The 24,281-nt window shown below is 49.8% G+C and overlaps 1 protein-coding gene across 1 annotated transcript; it reads left to right on the top strand.

The window, feature by feature from the left end:
• Window positions 1-10,008: 10,008 nt before the first annotated feature.
• On the top strand, window positions 10,009-11,159 carry LOC144130102 (uncharacterized). Its single transcript, XM_077664124.1, has one exon. The coding sequence runs from the start codon at window positions 10,195-10,197 to the stop codon at window positions 10,786-10,788; it is 594 nt and encodes a 197-aa protein (XP_077520250.1). The 5' UTR covers window positions 10,009-10,194; the 3' UTR covers window positions 10,789-11,159.
• Window positions 11,160-24,281: the final 13,122 nt, after the last annotated feature.

The following is a 24,281-nucleotide window of genomic DNA, read 5'->3' as shown; positions in this document are numbered from 1 at the left end:
CGCGATCAACTTCCTTTCATAGACGCGCACCGCGTCTGTCTGTTACTAGCGCCAAAGCAGGCGTTCACATACGCATAGAGTTCCTTGTAGAAATTCCCTCCTTCTCCGTACAAACTCACTCCTCCCGTTTCGGTCTCGTCTTCCTATTTGGCAAGGAGCAATCATCTATTCTGGGAAGTTCTCGACTTTTCTTTCGGCCCGTCGCCGCCAATTGCGAGAACGAAGAGGAGAGGGTGACTCCTAGCGCGGGCGAGGTTACGCGCCCTCCGTCGCCTCTGAGTCATCTCTTTCTACTTCTTTCTGTAAAGTTCGGCGGCCAGTCTGACCTACTTTTCCCGTCGAGCGCGCGCGATGGTGCGCAGCCACTAGGCAGGAATGGGCCCTGGAGACAGGCCTTTGTGTCCAGCTCTCCAACTTCGCCCTTCACTCTTCCACAACCCTAGCCCAAACAGTGAACATTCCATGCCCCACGACACGCGGACAAAAGCACGTGTGACGTCTTTCCTTTGCTGCCTAGACTCTGTCATCAGACTCATTATAATTTGCTATCGGACTCATCCTACCCCGCCAAAATTACCATCACGGTAAAGAAAAGTCGAATGGGAGGCGCTGGTGGGTACTGCAGCACATCCTTCCTATGAGAAGGACCGCGGCGGAACTATTTGAGAGGTGGAGGGTGGCGTGGTGGTGACGAGGGGCAAGGGAGGTTAGGTCCTCATCCCACATTACATGTTTTGGGTGTTTCCCCCTTACGCCTCCTCTCCAGACACCACTGGACAGATGGACTGACAGGAAACCGCGAAAACTCTTCCAAGCAAACGCACCTCGCTTCGTAATAAAGAGGGCCCCGCAGGGGTGGCGGGGGATTCCTGTTTTTTGCAGTTCGACATGCTCTCCTCAAATTATCAGGCTAAACGCATGCTGTTACATTAGGCGGGGGGCCCCGTCTGCTCGTTCTGGTTCTCTCGCTTCATACATGTCGCTCGAAGTTCCGTTGCCCATGGTTCCATATACTAAGCAGGTTAGAATAAATGGGGCCCCTTCTCCTATATACTGTCCGAGGTGAGGCCCTGGACTGCAACCCCCTTAGACCCCCCCCCCCCCTCATTCCAGCGCTGTGCGTCTGACCACACTATCTGGAACACGGTTGTTCCATTCGTTACGCTCGCCTACAACAGGGCCCCGCAAAACACAACATAATTTTCAGCCGTTGCCGACGTTTGACATCATACTTACATACCGCACTCATCCCTCAGAGTGTACCCGCGTTCCTCAGGCCGTGAAACATGCTGAAGAATGCATCGACTTGCCTGATCGCTCAAGTCGGCCCACCAATCTCGCCGGCAACCTCTCAGGAACGTTGTGAACTCTACCAATTCATCCCAACCAGGCTCTCTTGTTTGGTTGTGGACTCCATTCACTCATCCGCAAATGTCCCAAAAGCTGCTCGACTAGTATCAGGATCCCTACCGTGCCATAGAGCAGATCTCCCCGGTGAACTACGTACGTTGTCGAGCCAATCACGGCTTCGCGGCCGTGTCACTGTTTACGTTCAGTGCTTGAAGCCTTATTACGATCCGGCCGTCTTGCCCTCAATGTTAGTAGCCGAATAGCTCTCTTTTCATGAGGTTGATTGTAGGGATGAAGATGACCGCGCGGTATCACGAATAGACAAAGATGGGGGAGAAGCCCAAAGCGAGCGCGGACTCGGCAGCAACGAATGGAGGCATGCTTTTTGTATTCTGCCGCTACGACCACTGAAACAACCATTACCTATATAATAAACAGCACGGTTGTAAAGTGGATGTACGATTATATAAATCTGAGACGGCAGAATTTCTTCCTTAACGGTAAACAATACCATAAAGCTGATGTGTCCTCTGGCGTGCCACGAGAGTCAGATTTTATATGAATGACATCTGCTCTAACATTTCATAGCAGATAAGTTGATTTATGGATGACTGCGTTTCGTACACAGTTTTCTGAACAAACCACGATGGCGTTGTTTTGCAAACGCAGAGGCTCTTAATTGGACTAGTTGGTTGCTATAATATAATATAATATATTATAATATAAGCAGCGAAATTGCGCGCGGACACAAAGCGCTTGGATGACAGCAGGTATATAAGCCTGCCGAGGTCACTCAGACACTTTGTCATCTGACTGCTGGGCAGAGTTGTGAATGGATTGTGGTCGTCCACAGAGCATTCTGAAGGACCCTAAATGCAAGAGCGCTCCTGTACTATGATTTCAGTACACGAGGATGACTTCCCTCCCGCAATGGACTGAATGAGTCGGCAGCGGCGAAGCAACTAGCGTGCTCGGCGGTCGTCGAACAGAATGGCGGCCGCTGTCGACCGTGCTTAATTTCAAGGAATAGCGAACCGTCGAGATAAAGCGTGCAAAGTTACAATTTTTTTGAAACAACGTAGAATCTTTGGCTTGCTGTGTGTGGGTTTATCGACCCAAAGCGACTGAGGCTAGGAGGGACGCCGCAGGTGAGGTCTCCGGAAATTTCGACAAAGTGGGGTTCTTAAATGTGCACTGACATCGTACAATACACGGGCCTCTAGAATTTCGCATAGCTGCATGGAAATTCCACCGCCGCGGCCGCGATAGAAACCGCGCATTTCAGGTCAGTAGCCGAGCGCCGTAACCACTGAACCACCGCGGTGGCCCCGAACGTAGAATCAGCTCCACCTGCATGGGATCAATCTAGATAAATCTGGTCGCGTCTTGCATCACAAACAAAGCGATAAAGCCGCGTGCCGGCAGCTTTGAAGAATGAATGAACAAACACTGCACAGATTCCCGGAATTACTCCCCCCTCAAAAAAGCATCGACCCGATGCTTGAAAACAAATAAGCTGACTATATAGAAACAAATAAAACGGATCGGGCGAAAATTAACATAGAGTGTGGAAATGCTGAGTCCCTTAGTGCGCATAATAGGGCTTTAGTCGGACGACATGGACAACTTCTGGTAGTACGCGGCGTCTCTGGGATAGTCATTTCCTCACGGACGGCTTCATAGTCCAGTTCAACTAGTCGACGAATAACGTTGTACGGCCGAAATAGCGGCGCAAAAGTTTTTCACTTAAGCCGCGGCGGCGAATGGTCGTCTAAACCCAGACGCGATCTCCTGCCTTCTATCTCGCGTTGCGTCTTCGTAGGTTGTAGCGTCTGGCGTCGGCCACTGCTGGTCTTTGATCAGTAATCGGGCAAGTCTTCGGGCTTCTTCTGCGCGTTGAAGGTAGGCGGCGTCTTCGACGTTATCTTAGGTAACGTTGGGTAGCATGGCGTCTAGCGTGGTCGTGGCATCCTTGCCATGGACGACCCTAATTGGCGTCATCTAGGTGGTTGCCCTGCCTAAAGCACCAAAAGGCAGTCGCTCTGCCGTACGCTGGAGCGTCTACATCCACGCCCACGGACAAATATGAAGATTCTCGGCCATTGGCCGCGGCGATCGTCGGCGGTGAAGGCCTCCAAGGCACTGCTTCGCTTCTTGCGAACTTCTGGCCTGCACGATGGGCTGTGACTAACGAACACTGACTTTTCATAGTGGCTCTTCTTTCTCTTTCATTTTTTATTCCCTCACCCCCTTTCCCCTCCCCGTAGAGTAGCAAACCGATTATTCTTCCGGTTAAGCTTCCTGCCTTTCTTTTTCTTCTTCCTCCTCCTCCTCTAGATGTCCTCCTGCGCTGCGGTGTTGGAGGCGAAGACAACGTAAGGCAGGATGACGTCTCAGTTCTTGTGTTCGGCATCGACATACATGGCGAGCATGTCAGCGATGGTTTTGCTCAGGCTCTCCGTGAGTCCGTTGGTCTGCGGATAGTGTGCAGTTGTCCTCCGGTGGCTTGCTTGGCTGTAGTGCAGGATGGCTTGCGTCAGTTCCGCCGTGAATGCTGTTCCTCTGCCCGTCATGAGCACATCGGGGCGTCTTGTAGTAGAAGAATGCCACTCAACGAAAAATTTGGCGACTCCTGCTGCTGTTCCGTTCGGTAGGGCTTTCGCCTCGGCGTAGCGGGTCAGGTAGTCTGTTGCTATATGATCCACTTATTTCCAGACGTTGACTTTGGGAAAAGGCCAAGCAGATTCATGCCAATCTGCTGGAAGGGCCTTGAGGTGGTTCAGGTTCAGAAATCCTGCTGGTCGGTTGGGAACGGTCTTTCGTCGCTGACAATCTAGGGCAGGTTTTCACATAATAAGCGACATTGGCGGACAGTCGGGGCCAATAATACTTATCCTAAATGCGGCGGAGGGTGCGAGAAAATCCGAGATGTCCAGGTCTCGGCTCGTTGTGCGAAGCCTGTAGAACTTCTTCGCGAAGACTGCCAGGTACAACCAGGAGGTAGGCTATTTTGTTTGCGGCGAAGTTTTTTCACGAGGACATCATCCTGTACGCAGAACAAAGACAATCCTAGCTTGAACGAGGTGGGGGTGAAGAAATCTTGCCCTCCAAGTACTCGATCACGCTTTAAAAGTCTGGGTACGAGCTTGCTGTTGTGCAGAAGAGCCCAGCCCTTCTGCACAGCAGCAAGCGCCCACCCAGACGACGATGAGGACGCCTTCCTGCGACCCACCAGCCTGAGGCTGGTGGGTCGCAGGAAGGCGTCTTCATAGTCGTCCGGCAGTGGGACATCTACAGGGGCTCGTGACAGGCAGTCGGCGTCAGAGTGCTTGTGTCCGAACTTGTAAACAACGGTGACGTCAAACTCCTGCAGGCGCAGGCTCCATCGAGCGAGGCGGCCCGAGGGGCCCTTCAAGCTGTCAAGCCAGCACAGCGCGTGGTGATCGCTGACCACCTTGAACGGTCGTCCGTACAGGTAGGGGCGGAATTTCGACGTAACCCAGATGACGGCAAGGCACTCCTTCCCAGTTGTCGAATATTTAGCGTCGGCCTTGGACAGAGAACGGCTAGCGCATGCGATTAATTTCTCCAGTCCGTCGGTTTTCTTAACGAGGACGGCGCCTAAGCCCACGCCGCTTTCGTCGGTGTGAATTTTAGTCTCCTCGTTTTCATCAAAATGCAAGAGGATCAGTGGCGACTGTAAACAACGCTGAAGTTCTTTGAAGGCTTCTGCTTGCGGCGCTTCCCATTTAACTGGCACGTCTGCTTTTGTTCCTTGGGTAATACGGTGAACGATGAGCGAAAAGTTATTGACAAATCGTCGGTAATACGCGCACAGTCCGAGGAATCTGTGCACAGCTTTCTTATCGGACTGCGATAAACTGTGCGACAGCAGCTGTTTTCTGCAGGTCTGGGCGTACTCCTTTCTTGCTAACGATGTGCCTTAGAAACAGCAGCTCTGCAGAGGCAAAGTGACACTTCTCTGCTTTCAAGGACAGACCGGACGACTTGATTGCCTGTAGTACTGTTCGAAGCCTCTTTAATTGCTCTTAAATGTTCTAGGCGAGGACAACAACGTCATCTAAATATACCAGAGAAATTTGCCACTTCAGGCCTGTTAGCGCTGCAATCAATATTCGAAGAAACGTTGAGGGTGCAGAGCAGAGACGAAATGGCATCACCTTGAACTCGAAGAGGCCATGCGGAGTAATGAGTGCGGTCTTCTCGCGATCTCTTTAATCGACCTCAATTTTACCCGTGCCCCTCTTGAGATCCATCGATGGGAAATAATTGACGTTGCAGAGCCGGTCCAGTTTGTCGTCTATAAAGGGAAGGGGCAGACGTCCTTCTTCGCTATGTTCTTGAAGCGGTGGTAATCGACGCAGAATCGAAGGGCGCTTTCTTTCTTCCTCACTATAGACCAACCGCGGTGCGGCCCAGGGGCTCTTCGATGGCTGCATGACGTCGCCGCGAAGCATTACTTACACTTGTTCTGGATGGCTTGTCGTTCTCGGGGCGACACACGGTAGGGACTTTGGCGGAGAGGCCGGCCGTGCTGGTCGATTACAATGCGATGCTTGGCAATCGACGTTTGTCGGACTTTCAGCGATGACGAGAAGCACTCGTATCCTCGAAACAGATTGCGGATCTGGTCGCGTTCGTCCCGAGTCATGGCTGGGTTTATATCGAAGACATGCTTGTGACCTTCGTTAGGCGAATCTTCTGCGGCTTGATCGGAGAGGGCGAAGGTGTCGCGAACGTCGGATAGTTCGTTGAAGAAAGCATTCGTCGTTCCTTTGTTAATGGGCCGATATTCTTCGCTGAAGATCGTCAGCAGCACTACAGCTTGTTCGTTGCGGAAATCTCTAATGCCGCTTGCAACTCCATGTTCTCCTCGATGAGAGCTTCCATGTTCCTGGCATCAGTGGCACCTAAGGTGATTATGACGCTTGATCGGTGTGGGACGCTCACTTGTTCATCGATGATACTTAGGGCTACATGCTGCTTCATGGTTGCCATCGAAGGGATGGCTTTGTCCGTCGACAGCGTGATGAGCTTGGATTGAAGGTCGATGATCGCTTTATGTTCATTTAGAAAATCTATGCCCGATGTTACGTCACGGGAACAGTGCTGTAACAGTATGAAAGTCGCAGGATAGGTATGCCTCTTGATAGTCACTCGCACTGTGCATCTTCCTGATGGCATAATGAGGTGTCCTCATGCGGTGCGAATTTGTGGGCCGTCCCAAGCGGTCGTGGCTTTCCTCAACTGCGCAACGTATGTTCCATTCATCACTGAATAATCGGCCCCTGTGTCGACCAGAGCGATAACCTTCAGGCCGTCGATATCCACCTCTAAGTCAGAGGTCCAAGCTCTTGCGTTTCAGGTTGTCTTCGGCCTCGGGCCACGGCTTCGTCGGGTATGTGAATCATGGGTAGGGCATGTCGGCGGGGCTTTTCTGGATGGGGCCTTATTCTGAAGTCCTGTCGCTTCATGGTCGAGCTCGTGTGTGTGTGTGTGTGTGTGTGTGTGTGTGTGTGTGTGTGTGTGTGTGTGTGTGTGTGTGTGTGTGTGTGTGTGTGTGTGTGTGTGTGTGTGTGTGTGTGTGTGTGTGTGTGTGTGTGTGTGTGTGTGTGTGTGTGTGTGTGTGTGTGCGCGTGTGCGTGTGTAGCATAGGCGTAGTGGATGCGGCGTCTTCATGCGGCATGGTCGGTGGAGGTTCTTCATCGGTTTGCTGGTGAGCAACCTCACCACCAAAGGTTACTTTCTTTAGTTCCCCTTCGTGGGCTGGGGGACCTTCCTTGAAGAACCGCTGCGTAGCCACGGCCAAGCGATGCAAAACATGCCGCAGACGGTGATGGTGAGCGGGAGCGACGGATAGATGACACCTACTCATCTCGGCGCAGGAGCCGTCGATATCCCGAGGCCTTTGGCCGGGATGGGGTAGTGGGGCATCAATTGAGAAGGCACGCAAGCCCATTCTTTTGTAGGGGCAGTGCTAAAGAATGATACCGGGGTCGTCGGAATGAAAACAGCGGGCGGCGCTGGTCTGGGGTCCTCCAGAGGTCGGCTTTTCTTGGGCGAACTTGCAACTGAGTTGGGCGGTCAGGTGATTGGAATCTTTGGGGCGGTGTATACGGCCCTGGTGGCGAGTGGGAGGACGCCTTTGGCTGCGCTCCGAGGCGGCGCAAGTCATGGCCGGGGGTTGTGTGTGGCCGTTGAAGTCGCGATGATAAGTGCCTGCTGCATTTCTTCTGGCACCACATACATGAGGGTCGCTGCTTGAGGCTGCGAGAAAGTTGGCAGCAGTCGTTGTAGCTCCTCGCGGGCGATTTAGCGGAAAACTTTCTGCAAGTTGTCGCTCCTGGTGGTCGTCGTGTCCGGACGAATTGAGCAGACATAAGCAGGGAGGTTGCACTGCAGAGTCCGGATGTCGAGGACCTTCTCGATCGTGCAGGATTCTTGCATGGATTCGTCGACGGTTTTTGGCGGCTAGCGGACGAAGATGGCAAAGAGTTGTTATTTTACGCCGCGCGTTAAATACGAACTTTGTTTTCCTCGGTCATCTCGGGGTAGGCGCGGCGGAAGAGGCTCTGCATCTCTTCAACGTAACCGCGGACGGACTCGTTGGGAAGCCGGATCCTGGACCCGAGGAGTCATTCGGCTCTTTCCTTCCTCACGACACTGGTGAATACCTTCAAAAAAGTTTCTTCTTGAATAGCCCCGTGACGTTAGGCAGGACTTGTGGTTTTCGTACCATATACGTGCTGAGCACTCCAGTGCGAAAAATATCCGTATGATTTTCGCTGCATCATCCCAATTGTTGAATGATGCCACGCGCTCAAATAGACCATATGCGAAATGCGCAGCGCCATCTCGTTCACAAGTTGAGAGCTAGGTCCGCCATCTTGGTAACGGCGAGGAAGCAGCATAACCGCCATTACTCTATGGGAAGCGGAGACTATGCGCAAGGCCCGCGCGGATTCACAAGCCGCAGATCGACCCACATCGTATAGCGAAAATGCCGACGCACTGCTGTGTCCCCTGGTGTAAATAGGGAGGACCCAAGGATCCAGGCGGTAAAAAGGTGCGTGGTATTTACTTTCACGCCCGTGTAATCCGTGCCCGAGAGGTAGGGAAACATTGGACGTACCCGGTACCCCTTATTAATAGTCGTCTCGGTGAAAAAAGATAAATAACCTCGAGTTGACTACAACAGACAATACCGGTTAGAGTACCGTGTTGTACCTTAACCGATGTTAGTGAAAGTTGTGGAAGGCTTCCTTTCCTTCTCGCGTCAACCATGCGGTGTGCCTGTGTTATCTGATGTACTACAGCAGCACTTTTTTTGCCCAACAGCCGTGACAGCAGCCGTGTCGTTAGAGCAAATTCAGATGCTGTGAATGTGCAAAGGCTGTAAATATTAGGGACATGGCGCTCGCTCTTGTAAGCCCGTGGTCACCAGGGCGTGCATTAATGCCGAGCTTTGCTCAGGTACAGGCTAACCTTCGCGCCGCGATTGAGATGCCGGATAGTGCGGATACAGCGGTGGACGCACATTCTCGCGCCGGTGGCACACGGGGACTTACGATTGTGATCAATTATTGCTCTTACGTGGTCCAACTAACCGAAACGCACCGAGTTTGCCGAGCTCTAGCGCACAACACGATCGCTTACGATAGCGGCCGATCGCAATTTGTTTAATAATCCGCATCGCGAAAACTCGCGATTGAAAGTGCCCGCTGGACAAATATGCATATTGACCACAACAGCCTGGTAACAAACACTTGCACCGTTGCGGTTCAGCTATGTTTATTATCAGGCGGAGTATTTTTAATGTCGCGCGCTGGTCAAAATATTCATGTATAGCAAATGTAGGTTACTGATGAATTATTTGTTGATACAGGCTTTAACTACATGTACATCTCTTGAAACTTGCAGGTTTCTTATCATCGCTTCCCAAGAGATGCCACGTTATACAAAAAGTGGATCATCGCCATCAAGCGCGACGAAGGGAAATACTTCAAGGTGGCAAAATGCACAAGAGTGTGCTCAAGGCATTTCCTGCCATCAGACTTTATTCTTGGAGCATCATGCGGCAGCTTTGGCAAAAAGCAACAGCTTCGCAAATCACCCAAGAAGCGAGCATTGAGCGCTTGTCCACAAGCACATCAGATTTCAGATCAAGCTGTTGCTCAAGCACTGACTGTAGAAGACAATGCAGCAGAATTTTTTGCTGACCAGTCTACTGATCGATCGTCTGCAGCAGCTCTAGAGTCCGAAGCGCCTGAAACAGAGAGAGACACCGCCAGCTGTCCACCTGCTTCTGGTACAACCCCTTTATTAGGGAGTGGCGAGCCTATCAGTGAAGTGGAACGTCTCGAGGGTGTGGTTGCCGCACAGGCAAATGAAATAGACAGACATAAATATGAATGTGAAATCCTCCAGGAGCAGCTGCTCCAGACGAAGAAAAAGTTGCACTTTTCACTCCAAGAAAATCGCCGCCTCACTGCACGTCTTGAAGAAAAAGAAATTAGAACAAGCTTAGGCATTGACCGTTTTAAACATTCAAATGAGGACTTCCTTGCTTACACAGGAATACCATCATACCAGCACTTCCTGTCATTGATGACTTACATCAACCCCGGAAAGAATGAGAATAATGTTTTGAGGAATGCTGGCATGAAAGCCAGCGGAGGCCGACGGTGGAAGCTGACGGCAGAAAATGAACTGTTCCTCGTACTTGTAAGGCTTCGTCTCGGCCTCTTCGAGCATGACCTGGCACACAGGTTTGGAATCACTCAGTCAACAGTGTCACGTATATGTGTGTCATAGATTAACTTCATGTACATAAGACTCTGCAAACTACCACTATGGGTATCAAGAGCTGTAATAGACGCAACAATGCCTGCAGCATTCGGAACGTATCCAACAACAAGGGTTATTTTGGATGCAACAGAGATAAAGTGTGAGGTGTCCTCCTCATTGTCTCTCCAGTCGAGCTCCTACTCTACTTACAAGACTTCAAATACCTATAAAGGCCTCATTGGTGTTTCACCAAACGGCTTAGTGAGCTTTGTGTCAGAGCTGTACACAGGTTCTATATCAGACAGGGAGGCCGTACTGAAAAGTGGATTTCTGAACGTCAAGTTTGACAAAAATGATTCTGTCATGGCAGACAAGGGGTTCTTGATTGAGGACCTTTTGACAAGCAAAAATGTTAAGTTGAACATTACACCATTTCTGCACAGGAATGCCCTCTCTGAACAACAAGTCAGTGAAACTAAGGAGATTGCTTCATTGAGGATCCATGTAGAAAGGAGAATAAGAAGGGTCAAATCCTTTCATATATTTGATCGACCGATCCCACTCACACTGGCTCCCATAATCAAATCTGGACTGTGGCTGCTATTCTCAAAAATTTTCAAAACCCTTTGAGCAAACCTTCACAACCAAGCAGGCAACAGCTGGCGCCTCCAACAGAGGTAATGAAAGAATAACTTAAAAGATGACCTCTATTCACTGCCTCAAACCATGCAGCAAGATAACACAGGAGCAGAAACTTCCCTCACCCACACAATCAGAGGGCACAAGGACTAGAGTATTACGACTCAGATTCTGTGCAATCCTGTACGAAAAACAAGTGTAATAAAGGGAAACTAGAGTGATGCACTAAACTGTGCTGTACTGATGGGTCACACTCATGAAAGCGACCACATGGCACTTAGATGAAGGACCAAAATTTTGCTCCTTAAAAAGGGCTGGTGCCATCATGGCGGTAGGAATTTCGGTTCATTTTGTTTGGGAAGTGGCCACAAAATGCAGGCTTGCAGCGTGCCCGTTTTAAAACGTTTGCATTGTACCGTAAATGTTACCACACACACACACACACACACACACACACACACACACACACACGCACACGCACACGCACACGCACACGCACACACGCACGCACACACACACACACACACACACACACACACACACACACACACACACACACACACACACACACACACACACACACACACACACACACACACACACACACACACACACACACACACACACACACACACACACACACACACACACACACACACACACACACGCACACACACACACACACACACACACATATATATATATATATATATATATATATATATATATATATATATATATATATATATATATATATATATATATATATATATATATATATATATATATATATATATATATATCACGCTGCCGGGGGTATTTGTCAGTTGCAATGATCTATGTCATCCGCATGTGAATTGTGATGACCAAATGTACCTGTTGCACTGTATGCCTTGTAAGGGAGCGCAGACCTCGTCAAGTCTTGTTTGGCTTTTTTCTGCGTTTTCCTCAGTATCCGTAATACTGAAATAAATTTGATTGATTTCGATGAAATTTCAAGTAATCAATAAGTGATCATCTTTCCTGCTCCCCCTTCAGCACAATATGCTGCACAAACTAGCCTAAAAATCAACCGTTTTATTCCATATCACAAAGCCTGCTTTCAACTAGAGCTAGTTTTTGAAGGTGTAATTTGCTGCTGATCTAGTTAAACTCAAAAAAAGCTTTCATGTGTCTTCATTTTATTTATTCAGGAAATGCAAGAATATAGAATGCGTGATGGAAAGAAAAGATAATGAATGGCCAGGAATACAAAGGAAGCCATTGTCTAGCACAGAAGGCTTATATAAAAAAATCACTGGCTGCAGTAAGTGTAGATCACTACAATGAAGAAAAACGAGTGTTAAAACCACAGATGAATGCAATCTCAGAATTATACCAGAGCAGTGTTGTGAGCAGCAAAGTAAGGCACAGCAGTACTGAAATATAACTCATCCAACTGTGCCTTAACATTGTCCCACCTCCCTTGATCAAAATAAATGCACTCCACAGCCATCCACTTTTCAGAAAAGACTAAAAAGTTCGCCCATTTGCATTCTGTGACAGTCATTTGTCCTAAAACTTTGTAAAAATACTCATCATCTTTCTTGAACTGAGGTGTACCACCAACAAATGCACGACAGAAGTTTTTGCTGGTTAGCGTTAGCTTCACTGTCCTTCAAAGAGTAGGCGTATTTTATCTCCACCACACCATAGGTGCCTTCTTCCGGGTCAAAAACCAATCTATCCGGGCTTGCACCTAGCTATGGAAAGCCAGGGTGCACAGGGCCACAATATTGCAAGGTCACGTTGTGCCCTGGAGCTCTCATTGTAGCGGCATACCGCTCTGCTGTAAGAGCCTCATTTTTTTTCCCATACTGTACAGCCCGTACCCGGGACAGATCCTTTGGGTCCAAAAGATTCCTTAAAACTTTCTCTGTCCATTCTTTCCGCCTCATGACCTTGCTAAAGGTAGGTGCTGTGAGGCCGTGTCGTCGTGCCGAGTGCCACTTGTCGCTCAGGGCCTGTTGCCTGGTATTTGCTTCTAGCTCCTGGGCTTCTTCAGGACTAAGCTGAAGGTGCTAGGAAAGAAAAACGATATTATGTATTTCCCGCAAGTCTTCACATTGTTGCATTTCAGCAGTTCTCAATAATCCTGCTAAGTGCACATCCAGACTTTTTCGACTTTTGCTAGTAAAAGTGCATCAGATGACGCTAATGTGAGCATGCAAAATGCTGATCGAATCAATGGCCAAACTGAAATTTTCACAATTCACTGCAAGCCAGTCATCTTTCATGCCTTTTGTCAGCCGCCGCACAGCTATTTGTGTTGTTATATCATGCTTCAGAGTTATTCAGATTTTTGGCCTATTCTATGAAGTGTTAACAAGACACCGTCTTAGACTAGGCCATCTACAAGGGGTGGGGCCGGAGAAATAAATCACCCTCTGTCGCAGGCATCATAATCACTGTGCAGCATTTGGCTGCGACAATCGCAACAGAAAGTTCGAACTGTTGGCTGTGCAAACATGAGGCATGCAAAAGAAAGTTCGAACTGTTGGCTGTGCAAACATGCGGCATGCTTCACGGCTTAGTATTCTCAAACACTTCATTCTGAGAGAAAACATGAGCCATGAACTGAATGGTCACCTTGGCTGTAAATGGAAAGTGCAAGACCGCAACCAGAGAGAAGAAAATGCTGCTTCATTATGAAGTTTAAGTTCACTTTCACCACTAACTGGTATTTTTGTGAATTATTAAGGTACAGTGCCTTTAGCAAAAGGCTACTTGCATTGCTTAACATGGCTATCACTGTGGTTGGTAAATAAGCATATTAAAATTCCGGTCACCACGCTTGTTCTTTACCCTGTACGATTGCCCCTGGCACTTGTCAAAAGTAATATGGCAGCTAGGTGAGCTCTGACTGATGCTCATTACTTTCAATGCACATTATGTGAATGGCAAATTGCACCAATAAAAAATCGGAAACGGAACAGAAAAATAGCAAGAACACGCAGCTGGCTGTGAATCAGTCAATGAAGTGAGCAGTTTTAGCTGTGCACATAGGAGGCGAGAAACGTAATCGTTCCGCAAGCCAGTTCATGAGATAAAGAGCACTTTATGCACAGCGATTAAGAGCAGCAGGTCTAAATATATAGTATAGTCAGACATGCATGCTTTGAAAACTATCATAGCAGACGGCCTTCGCCAGACTAAATGGCCTTGCAGTCTGGATGGTGCTATCACAGTCAGTGAACTTTGAGAGATTACACTTGAAACCTTTTAGCAAGATCAGCAGCAACACTTCCCATGACATGGCATGTAGATGGTGTGTAAGTGCCAGCAAGGCCTCGTCAATGAATGTCAAATATTTACCAAACATGGTGCGCAATATGTGCTCTTATTCACTCAGACCTGAATGTATATAGACAGTATGCACTAATGGCACAGTAAAGACAGCAGAAGCATTTTAACAAGCATGCTTACTGTCATATGTAAAAAGAAGTCGCTATATGCTGTACAAAGCCCTTTTGCTACCACAAACGCATGGCAAAACTGTAAAAGCACCCGATAAATGAAGTGAACGAAAGCAACAACTAATGTGCTAACCATCAGAATTTGTCGGTAACCAGCTGTGAAGACAGCAGGAAATGTGTGCGGCACTGCACCAGTAAACAGCTCCAGTCGTGGGACAGCACAATTGGTGCCTGCACCAGGGGCTATGGTGGATGATATCCAGGTCTTAAAATCGTGTGGACTGTCCGACTGCTAGTATGTCAGTGGAGAGCCTACCGGAGCAAGGCCTGCCTTTGTCTTTACCAGCGGAACCTGCACATCCCGCAGAACAGCGGCAAAAGGAAGGTCACCCAGTGCCTCCAGCTCAGCACCAAGTGACTAGATTGCGGCTACTTGGCTAGCTTCATCCTGGTAGTCCAGGCTTGCACCTGAAAGGCGAGCAGTCACTGGCAACTGCGCACCTCCTTCTCGTGGGGCTCGCCAGTTTACGTCGAGAACACTTGCAGGCTTGATGCCTTTGTCTTGGGTATCTTTACTGCTGAGGCAGCTCCGTGCAGGCAAGCTCTGGTGGTGGCTCTGCAAATCCCTGCTCCATCAATAGGACTAGCAGGCGTACTGCTACAAGGACGTGACTACAGGCTCCACTCTTTCCTGCTGGGCATTCGCAGGCAGTGGTACGAGGCACGCCGGTGGTAATGTGAAAAGACATCTGCACATTGTAGGGATGGCCATTTTTCTTCTGACTGCGGAAGCATGTGCAATGCACGTGGACGATACCAAGTCTGAAAAGAAAATCCGAAATAGTGCTGTGGTACTCATGGAGTTAAAAACTTATCCTGTAACATTGGTATGTGCATTGATGGGAGAGTGCCCAAGAACCGAGACATCTCAGTGCACATAAGGTACAACTCTTGCATAAAGACCTTATGACCAGTGTCTGTTTCATGATTAAAACTGCAATTAAAAATTTGCTCTAGCAATCAATAAACGCTGGTCTGGTAACAAATACTTGTCTCTGTATAAGCAACGTTACCACTCGAAAAACCACGAGGTGAAACTAAAAATCAAATCCTGGGGTTTTGCGTGCTGAAACCACCGTATCATTACAAGACACGCTGTAGTGAAGTGCTCCGGATTAATTTAGGCTACCTGGGGTTGTTTAACGTGCCTTAGAACGCAAGTACATGTACAGTAAAAGGGCGTTTTTGCATTTCGCCTCTATCGAAACGAAGCCGCCGCGAACGAGGCTCGATCCCCCATCTCGCATTTAGCAGCAGAGCGCCTTAGCCAACTAAGCCACTGCGGTGGTTAAGAGAAAACTGCAAGAACCGATTTGCAAAGCAATATGCACCGCTCTGGGCACGCGGCCGTTCGATTGCATCGGTATGTCTGTTTCGAAAAATGTTTCTGCGACGATTCGGCGTCCGCCCCTTCAACATATTGAAACCGGTAGCATCTTAACATAACGCTACTCGCGCTTGTTGGTTCCGCCCACAAACTCTCCTTGAAACGAAGAAAGAGAAGCTCCCACTATTCGTTTGCGACTATACTTCCATATGAAGTGAGCGAGCTACGACTTTGGGTACGCGTGTAATGGAAGAGTACACAGCGCCGGGGCAACGCTGGCGTCGGACGCCGTTCGCAGAGTATGTCTACAGCAAAAAGTTTGCTTACCCCGAGTCACATGTGTTCGTGCTAAGCGATGACGGCGAACAGTAGGCCTCGGTGGCAAATCTGTACGCCTTCTTGCGTTGACGGGCAGAGGGGCCTTTTTGGTCGCACAACCATTCCAATGTGCGCTCCGAAATATGCGGAACGACGGTAAAGTTCGTCATCCAACCTGAGCTGCTCAGATTCGGAAAGCATAGCGGCTGATACGTGACGAGAGGTTTTGCCATCGTATAAAACTTTCGCTCAAATACAAATAGACCATAATACGGCGAACAGACTGGCACATGGGCTGGCAGCTGAACACTCGACGCAACAAAGATGGCGACCAGACTTTCGGTGCCCTGTGTTGGCAGATGACCAAGCAGTTTTGCATATGGTCTATTGGCCCAACCATTCTTCGGGGTCTTCGCCTAGGAATCCATTGAAAGTTCGCGGCATCCGCGGCTGCTGCTGTATGATCGGGGTCGACATCTGTGGTGAAGTTGTGCTCATAACAGTCTTTTTTTTTTTGTCGGGTGTGGTCGGGTAGGTTCCCGAACTCAGGTTGCGCTCTCTGGAGACGTCGGCTGGCTCGGTCAACTGGTGGCTCGTACTCCGATGCGAAGAGCAGAGGGCCGGTGTCACGACTTGAAGGGGGTGTTCGGTACATGAACGGCAACTCCGTATACATCCACCAGATGTCACGTTGCGGTGGCGGCAGCCCGGTGTGCAGGAAGAGAACGAAAAGGGCTTCGAAACGAAACTCTTTATTTGGCTGACTTGCGCCCACAAAGAACTGAATGTCTCGACGGGGCGTTGCAAAAAGCGTGCTCGGCGATCGTCGAACAGAATCCCCGCTGCTTTTGGCCGTGCTCATTTTAAAGCTGATAGCGAACTTTCGGGACATGGCGTTCAAAGTTACTGCAACATTTTGGATCAACATAGACTCAGCTCCACCTGGATGCGATCAATGTAGATAAATCTGGGCGCGTCTTGCATCACAAACAAAGTGATGAAGCCACGTGCCGGGAGCTTTCAAGGAGGATTACGCAAACACTACACAGATTTGCGGCAATATCTCGTCGATTGGAATCTCTGCAATGACATACTAGTCAAAATCAGGAGGAAGAAATCGGCTTGGGCAGGATATGTATTGCTAATGCAAGATAACCGCTGATCCTTAAGGGTAAACGAGTAGATTGCGAGAGAAGGCAAGCATAGCAGGGAGAGGCAGAAAGTTATGTGGGCGGATTAATAAGTTTGCGGGGTATGGTGGCCGCAGGTGGAAATTAATTGAAGGGACACGGGAGAGGCTTTGCCCTGCAGTAGACGTGATGATGATGAAATCGCTGGCGCTTGATAGCTTCCGACTTGACTAGCAGCTTTATGCTATGTGCAACGACAAAACGTATGACACCAACCGGAACGCTGTACGAGGAACAGTTGTGTCACAGTTGTGACAGTTGTGAACAGCGCTTGTTCCTGTGTATTCTTCGTCTAGTCCCCGTTTGTTCGCGCTGTTTTTTTGCATTATGTATCACCAACTCGCCCGCTTATCTATCCTGTTGAATTTCATTTCTAGTACTACGGACTCTGTTACGTACCCTAACACAGCGCTTGTTCCTGTGTATTCTTCGTCTAGTCCCCGTTTGTTCGCGCTGTTTTTTTGCATTAGCGAAAGTATGTTTGGTTTAGGTTTACGGGGGTTTAACGTGCCAAAGCGACTAAGGCTATGAGGGGCGCCGTAGTGAAGGGTTCCGGAAATTTCGAGCACCTAGGGTTCTTTAACTTGCACTGACCCCGTACAGCACACGGGCCTCTAGAATTTCACCGCCATCAAAACTCGATCGCCGCAGTCGGGATCGAACTCGCGTGTTCCGTGCCAGCAGCCGAGCGCGATAACCACTTGTAATGGGAGGTCCACATTTATTGGAGTCCCGGTAGCCGCGGCTGGTGAGACGGCTGAGCGGGCTATTGACGTCGCTGGCCAGGCCGGTTGCTGAAAGCGTTCTGTCCTGCGCGAGCCAGGTCGCGCTCCGAGCTTCGTCTTCACCAACGCCGCTGGCGATACCAGCGCCACTACAGATGCTCCCCCCCCCCCTACCCCCCTAGCGCGATGTGCGATACAGGGAAAAAAATGAAGAGAGTTATGTACAAGTCCCGTGTAGGTCCTAGGAACATGGGTGAGCACATAGTGCCCAGGGAGAAGCGAAAGTCGATGATCCGAGTGGGGGCGCCGCAGTTGGGCGCAGGCCTCAGGAGGGCGGACAAGGCTGAAGTGCGGTGGCCGAGGAAGGGCCATGGGGCTGTAGGATGAAATCAAAATATGGGTGTCCCAGTAGGCACAGGCGAACGGCACACTGCTCACGTGAGAAATGGCGCGCTGGGAGGTGACCCATAAAAGATCACTGTTGAAAGCCGAAGTGTCTCGGTGGCAGGAGGATTTGGGAGACGGGAAGGAGACACTGTTGTGCGCGAAAGTTTCAAGCGAAAGGGGCGGCGCTGAGCTGGACTGAGGCACAGAGCACGGGTCATGGGAGGCAGAGCTCGGATGAAGTGGAAGCGTCTGCAGGCTTGTAGAAGGCCAGAGTGGTGAACTGCGCGATTGCGGCCGATCAGGTGTCCAGGCGCATGGAAAGCGGATGTGGGGCCGAGGGCAGAAGGGCGCTGTGTGTCGAGCTCACAAGGGGACTGTGCAGTAGAATGTGCATCGGAATGCGCAAAATAGGTCGTTGGGACAACTGAGATCGAAACAGCGCTCTTGGCATTGGCCGGGCGCCGGTGCCAGCAAGTGGCGTGATCGGCGCCCAGGTGTTCGGAGGCGTGGGATGGAACGGAAGAGTCCGAGTCGACGCGGGGACGTGCGGGGCGTGGGGCATCCCTGGAAGCAGCGGTGGAGGAGGCGCTTTAAGGTGCGGGTGGAGCAATATTGGGAGAGACCACGGTGTAGGATGAGGCAGTTGAGTGGGAAGGTTGGCAAAAGACCGACGCGTGCTCGCGTGGCACTTGCCGAACCATGGGTGGGAGCTCATTCGGTGGCGGCAATAATCGACACACCGGTGTGGGGAGCGGCTGTGGTGCATAAGCGGGCGGAGGGAAAACCGAAGCAGCTCGGTTCGGGAATGCGGCCAGGGGTGGTGAGTCGAGCGGCGCCGCAGCTTCTGAGTCCGGAACAGGAGCGCAGAGAGTCGGCGGGAGCTCCAAGCCAAAATACACCGTCAGGCCCCTCTTGAAATCGGCATATATATCGGCGCCCGGAGGCGGCAACCGCAGCTGTGCCAGGAGACCGGTGGGAAGTTCGCGGCTGGCGTGCTGATAGCGCAGCAGCGGGCTGGACACGTTGTTGACATGAAAGTGCGAGTCAAGCAGCGCCAGCCACAAAACGGTGTCCCTGCCATAAAAAGCGGGCAGGCCGGGCAGCCGAGGAAGGTAGGGGCGTTGATACGGCTGAAGGAGCTCACCGCGTGCGATGGTAGGCTGCCGAAGGCCGGGTGCGAACAGCGGGCGTGCAGAGGCAAGGCCAAGTGGAGGGACAGGACGGGCACGAGCGCAGAGTCGGTGGGAGCGGCGTGGCGTGAGTCGGAGCTCACGTCCGGGTCACCAGATGTAATGGGAGGTCCATATTTATTGGAGTCCCTGTAGCCGCGGCTGGTGAGCCGGCGGAGCGGGGTGTTGACGTCGCTGGCCAGGCCAGATGCTGAAAGCGTTTTTGCTGTTGTTGTTGTTGCTTTTGCCTTGGTGGAGCGTTTTGTCCTGCGCGAGACAGGTCGCACTCCGAGCTTAGTCTTCATCAGCGCCGCTGGCGACACCAGCGCCGCTACGCAGTCAGCCACCGCGGCGGCCTCCGAAAGTCGGGGAAATACATAACGTTAATCGGTACACGTTAGAGCAAAAAAAACATTCACGTGAAAGGAAGACAGGACGGCGCGCGTCGTCCTGCCTTCCTTTCACGTGAATGTCTTTTTTTGAGCCAACGTGTACCGAAAAATATGCGCCAACTCGCTCAGCGACAAGTTTTACGTGGGTACACAACATTAAAGGTAGATGGGTCGTCAGTTGGAATCCCTGTCGCGAGGTAACCTCCAACCTGACTAAGAGACGTATGCTATGCTCAACGAGAAATCGTATGGCACCTCTCAGATCGCTGTATGACGAACGGTTGCGTGACAATTTTTATACGAACGTCGGGAAAGATATACAATTGGAGGCGCATCGTGAGCTTAATTGTTGTCGTTTAGAATCTCTGTCACAAGCTAGCCTCTAACTTCACTGGCAGATGTGTGCTATGTGCAACGACAAATCCCATGACATCACCGGGAACGCTGTCCAACGAGGGGTTGCATCACAATTTTGATACTAAAGTCTTGAAAACTAGCTCCACCTGGAAGTATGGTTAATAATAATAATAATTGGTTTTTAGGGGATTGGAAATGGCGCAGTATCTGTCTCATATATCGTTGGACACCTGAACCGCGCCGTTAGGGAAGGGAGGGAGTGAAAGAAGAAAGGGGTGCCGTAGTGGAGGGCTCCGGAATAATTTCGACCACCTGGGGATCTTTAACGTGCACTGGCATCGCACAGCACACGGGCGCCTTAGCGTTTTTCCTCCATAAAAAAAAAAACGCTAAGGCGCCCGTGTGCTGGGTCAGGAAGTAAGGTTTAGGTTTACGGGGGTTTAACGTCCCAAAGCGACTCAGGCTATGAGAGACGCCGTAGTGAAGGGCTCCGGGAATTTCGACCACCTGGGGTTCTTTAACGTGCACTGACATCGCACAGTACGCGGTTCTCTAGAATTTCGCCTCCATCGAAATTCGACCGCCGGGGCCGGGATCGAACCCACGTCTTTCGGGTCAGCAGCCGAGCGCCATAACCCCTCAGCCACCGCGGCGGCTCACGGCACCTGGAAGGGAAGTTATGTCGTCCGAGCAAATAGCGCGTCGGAGGGAGGTGGCTGCTTCTGGTGTCTGTGCACATGCCGTCTTCACACTCGGAGCTTCGGTGGCTAGACGACGGCTGTTCTTTTTGGGACCATCTAACGGCCTCAACAACAGCGATGACGGTCGCCGAAGGAATTTAATCTAATGGGGCTATTATGGCTTTCGCCTTAATAATAAAAACCAGGTGGTAAAAATGAATCTGGAGCTTGTTACTGCGACGCGCAGTATATCACACAGTGTTGCGTCGCTGCATAAGACTAATTGAGTGTGAAGTATTATTATTGGCACCGAATGGAAAGAATCCTAAAGTTTTTGCTAGACCTTTCCGAGCCAAAATATAGCTAGAGAAATGTTGTTTAGTTCTACACGTTTAAAGTTCTATTCTATATGAGTCTCTCATATACAATATCGTTTGATGATGACACTTGATCGAAGTGGTGACTCTCACTTGGGAATGTATTCTATCATAGAGGCAGCAATAACCACTAGCATAAAATATATAAAAAGATAAAAGGTCTGGACACGCAGAGTACCATTTCACCAGCGACCCGCCGCGATGGCATGGAAGCTAGGGCGTGCAGCTCCTGAGCTGAACGTCTGAGGATAAAATGACGGCCTCGCCGGTCGCTTTTCGGTAGAGTCGAAATTCAAAAAAACATCACTGTGCTCTCCGACGTTAGCGAGCGTTAAAGTACCCACGTGGCCAAGATTAATCAGTAACCATCAATCACGGTGTTTGTCAGAGCTTTTGCGCAGCTGTGGGACTTTAAACCCTGCATACTGTACCGTACCGTACCATACAATACCGTATTATGTCGTACCATACCGTGCCGTACCGTGCTATATCGTGCCATACTTTATCATACCGTACCGTACCATACCGTACAACACCGTATCACACCGTATCATAACATATCGTACCGTACCATACAATACCATTACATATACTTTAATCAGCTTCTGATGAGTGCTTACAGCGGACAGGGGTCACTATACAGTGTTTTGGAGGACGTCAAATTGCCCGGTAGCGACATCACGGAACGCGTGGGCCGGCGCTTCATGAAGCGCATTATGAGGGCGGTTTTAGAATAGGATGACCAGGACGAAGAAATAAATAGTCGTACAGAATGTGGAAGGAAAAGTGTTCGCTATAAAATTTGTCTAAAATTAGGAAAAACAAACTGAGGAACAATGGAGGCGTCTTTTGAGCAAACTGTGGAAGTCAAGCGCACAGGCTAGTGTATCGCGGTTGTTTCACGGCTTGCTACCTGGGCGCTTCTAACTCGAGGTTAATTATGGAAAGCCACTGAGAATGAGGCGGAGTGGTGTTTACATTCTGGCATGCAAAAAAGACAGGCGAGAGGGAGCCGTTTGTCGTACTTTAACTGGACACTAATTGCGAATAGGGGCAAGTGTGTCTGAAGCGCGAGCACACGTGGCAAAAAAAAAAAAATGAAGCGGTACTCACTCAGTTTTACGCAACAGGAGCAGAAATGGACTCGCGGGTCGCGTTTCAGAGTAACTGAGTTATGGAACTGAATAGGATGTTGTCCTCGAAGCTTTCGGTGGTTTTGAAAGCCTCGATTACGGAAACAGTTTCCAGAAGAGGCGTAGGTGATTTTCACGAAATCGACGCCAAGCTGCGGCGGTGCCGTGAACTATAGTCTACGAAGATTAGGCGAGCTGAAACATGCCGGCCGTTTGCTCCGCTGCGTGAGTGCTTCGCCGGCACACTGAGACGCCACTGTCAGAGTTCTGCTGTGAAAATATACGCTCGGAGCCCAGTTACGTGGATGTTTGTATGCTGACGAGATAGAAGAGGCGGCAAGTGCCAGTGCGCGAGTTTTCTGCGGCCAGCAATACAAAAAGGGCCGAAAGTTTGAGCGCTGTTTAGATGAGCACTTGCAAGGCCACTTATGCGCAGTTATTATCAGGCATCTGTCTTTTAAGAGTTGATGTGCGTGGACGTACGCAAATACGCGGTGCTATTTGTGGAGAGCCGTCGCCGAGCGTACGCTACTAACACAAGTAGGAGGATCCTTGTGCGTCAAATTGCCTGTAATGGCAGGTCTTATTACGGCCTGCGTGTATGCCGATTTGTTATTCACGGAGAAAGGGGGGGGGGGGGGGTGATATGTTTTACTGGAACTCTATTCGTTTTCGGAGTTCTTTTGAGCGCGCACAACGAAGACGCATAGGACGAGAAAGACAGGGCAGCGCGCTTGCTTTCCTGTCTTCCTCGTCCTATGTGTCGTCTTTGTGAGGGCTAAAAAATTCCAGGTGTGCACTTAAGTCTGCGTAAGCACAGTAATGCGAGAGCATTCTTCTTACTGAAAACGATTCTTTTGCTGCCTACGCGCGTTTTCGAGATATTTGTGCATTCACTAGACTCGCCTTTGTTCAACTTCAAACGCTGAACCTTCCTGGCGGAGATCTCTAAGTCTTTCAAAAGTGGGATCTGTTTAAACACGAGGTTAAGAATCTTGCTATTGAAGCATCATCACGGACCACAGAGTTGACGCGCCTTCATATTCGTGAACAGAAGCGTACCCTGAACTAATGGCATGAGTTGGAAAGAATTCTTCCGGAATTGTATCTTGATGATATCAACAATATTAAAGCGCAGTTATAACAGTTTAGCGCAGAGGGTGCTTTGATTAGGTCGCGGACACGGAGGTTCTTTAATGAACAGCCATTTTGCAACGTGTTTAATTATCAAAGGCAGTCCGCTCTTTCTAAGGGGTTTTTAGAAATTCATTACGGAGGTGATACGTACACTGACACGCCAGGTATTCTTGGGGCTTTCTTTAAATATTATATGCGGCTCTTTGGTGGTAGTAGTAACCCAATCAGTGGGTTCAATTTCAGTCACTTAAGAGCAACAGTTCCTTGAATATGAGCAGCGTGAAGTCACTGAGGGATCGATTACTATCGATGAGGTCAAATCGGCCATTTCTTCTCTACAGGGGCAGAAGTCCCCTGGCACGGATGGTCTAAGTAGGGCGTTCTATAAACTTTTATGCCTAGCTTAGCACCTGCCGTGTCGGAAGTTTTCAGTGCAGCTTATGAGATGGGCATTTTGCCTCCCACGTTCTACACTGGTCGCACCCTACTAATCCCGAAAACCACAGACGCAGATGGGTTGAAAACTGCTGAAGTGTATCGTCCGATATATTTATGCAGCGTGGCATATAATATACTGGCGAAGGTTCTTGGTTCTTCTCGTGCTATTATATTTATTCGGGCCCCACAAGGTGTGCGGAATCAAAGGCCGTAGTATAAGAAACCATATCCATATCGCACGTTCCATGTTACAGTGTCAGATGAGGTCAATGAAGTGGCTCTTATTCAGATTGATCTGGCAAAAGGTTTTGATAAAGTGCGTCATGATTTCTTGTTTGC

The sequence above is a fragment of the Amblyomma americanum genome, chromosome 4 (genome assembly GCF_052857255.1).
Source record: "Amblyomma americanum isolate KBUSLIRL-KWMA chromosome 4, ASM5285725v1, whole genome shotgun sequence".
NCBI classification, from domain to species: Eukaryota; Metazoa; Arthropoda; class Arachnida; order Ixodida; family Ixodidae; genus Amblyomma; species Amblyomma americanum.
Note: the sequence above shows the minus strand (reverse complement) of the source record. Positions and strands in the feature narration are given on the sequence as shown.

Bases quoted from the DNA above. Each gene is read 5' to 3' on its own strand.
- LOC144130102 (XM_077664124.1), top strand. From the start codon at position 10,195: ATGTACATAAGACTCTGCAAACTACCACTATGGGTATCAAGAGCTGTA.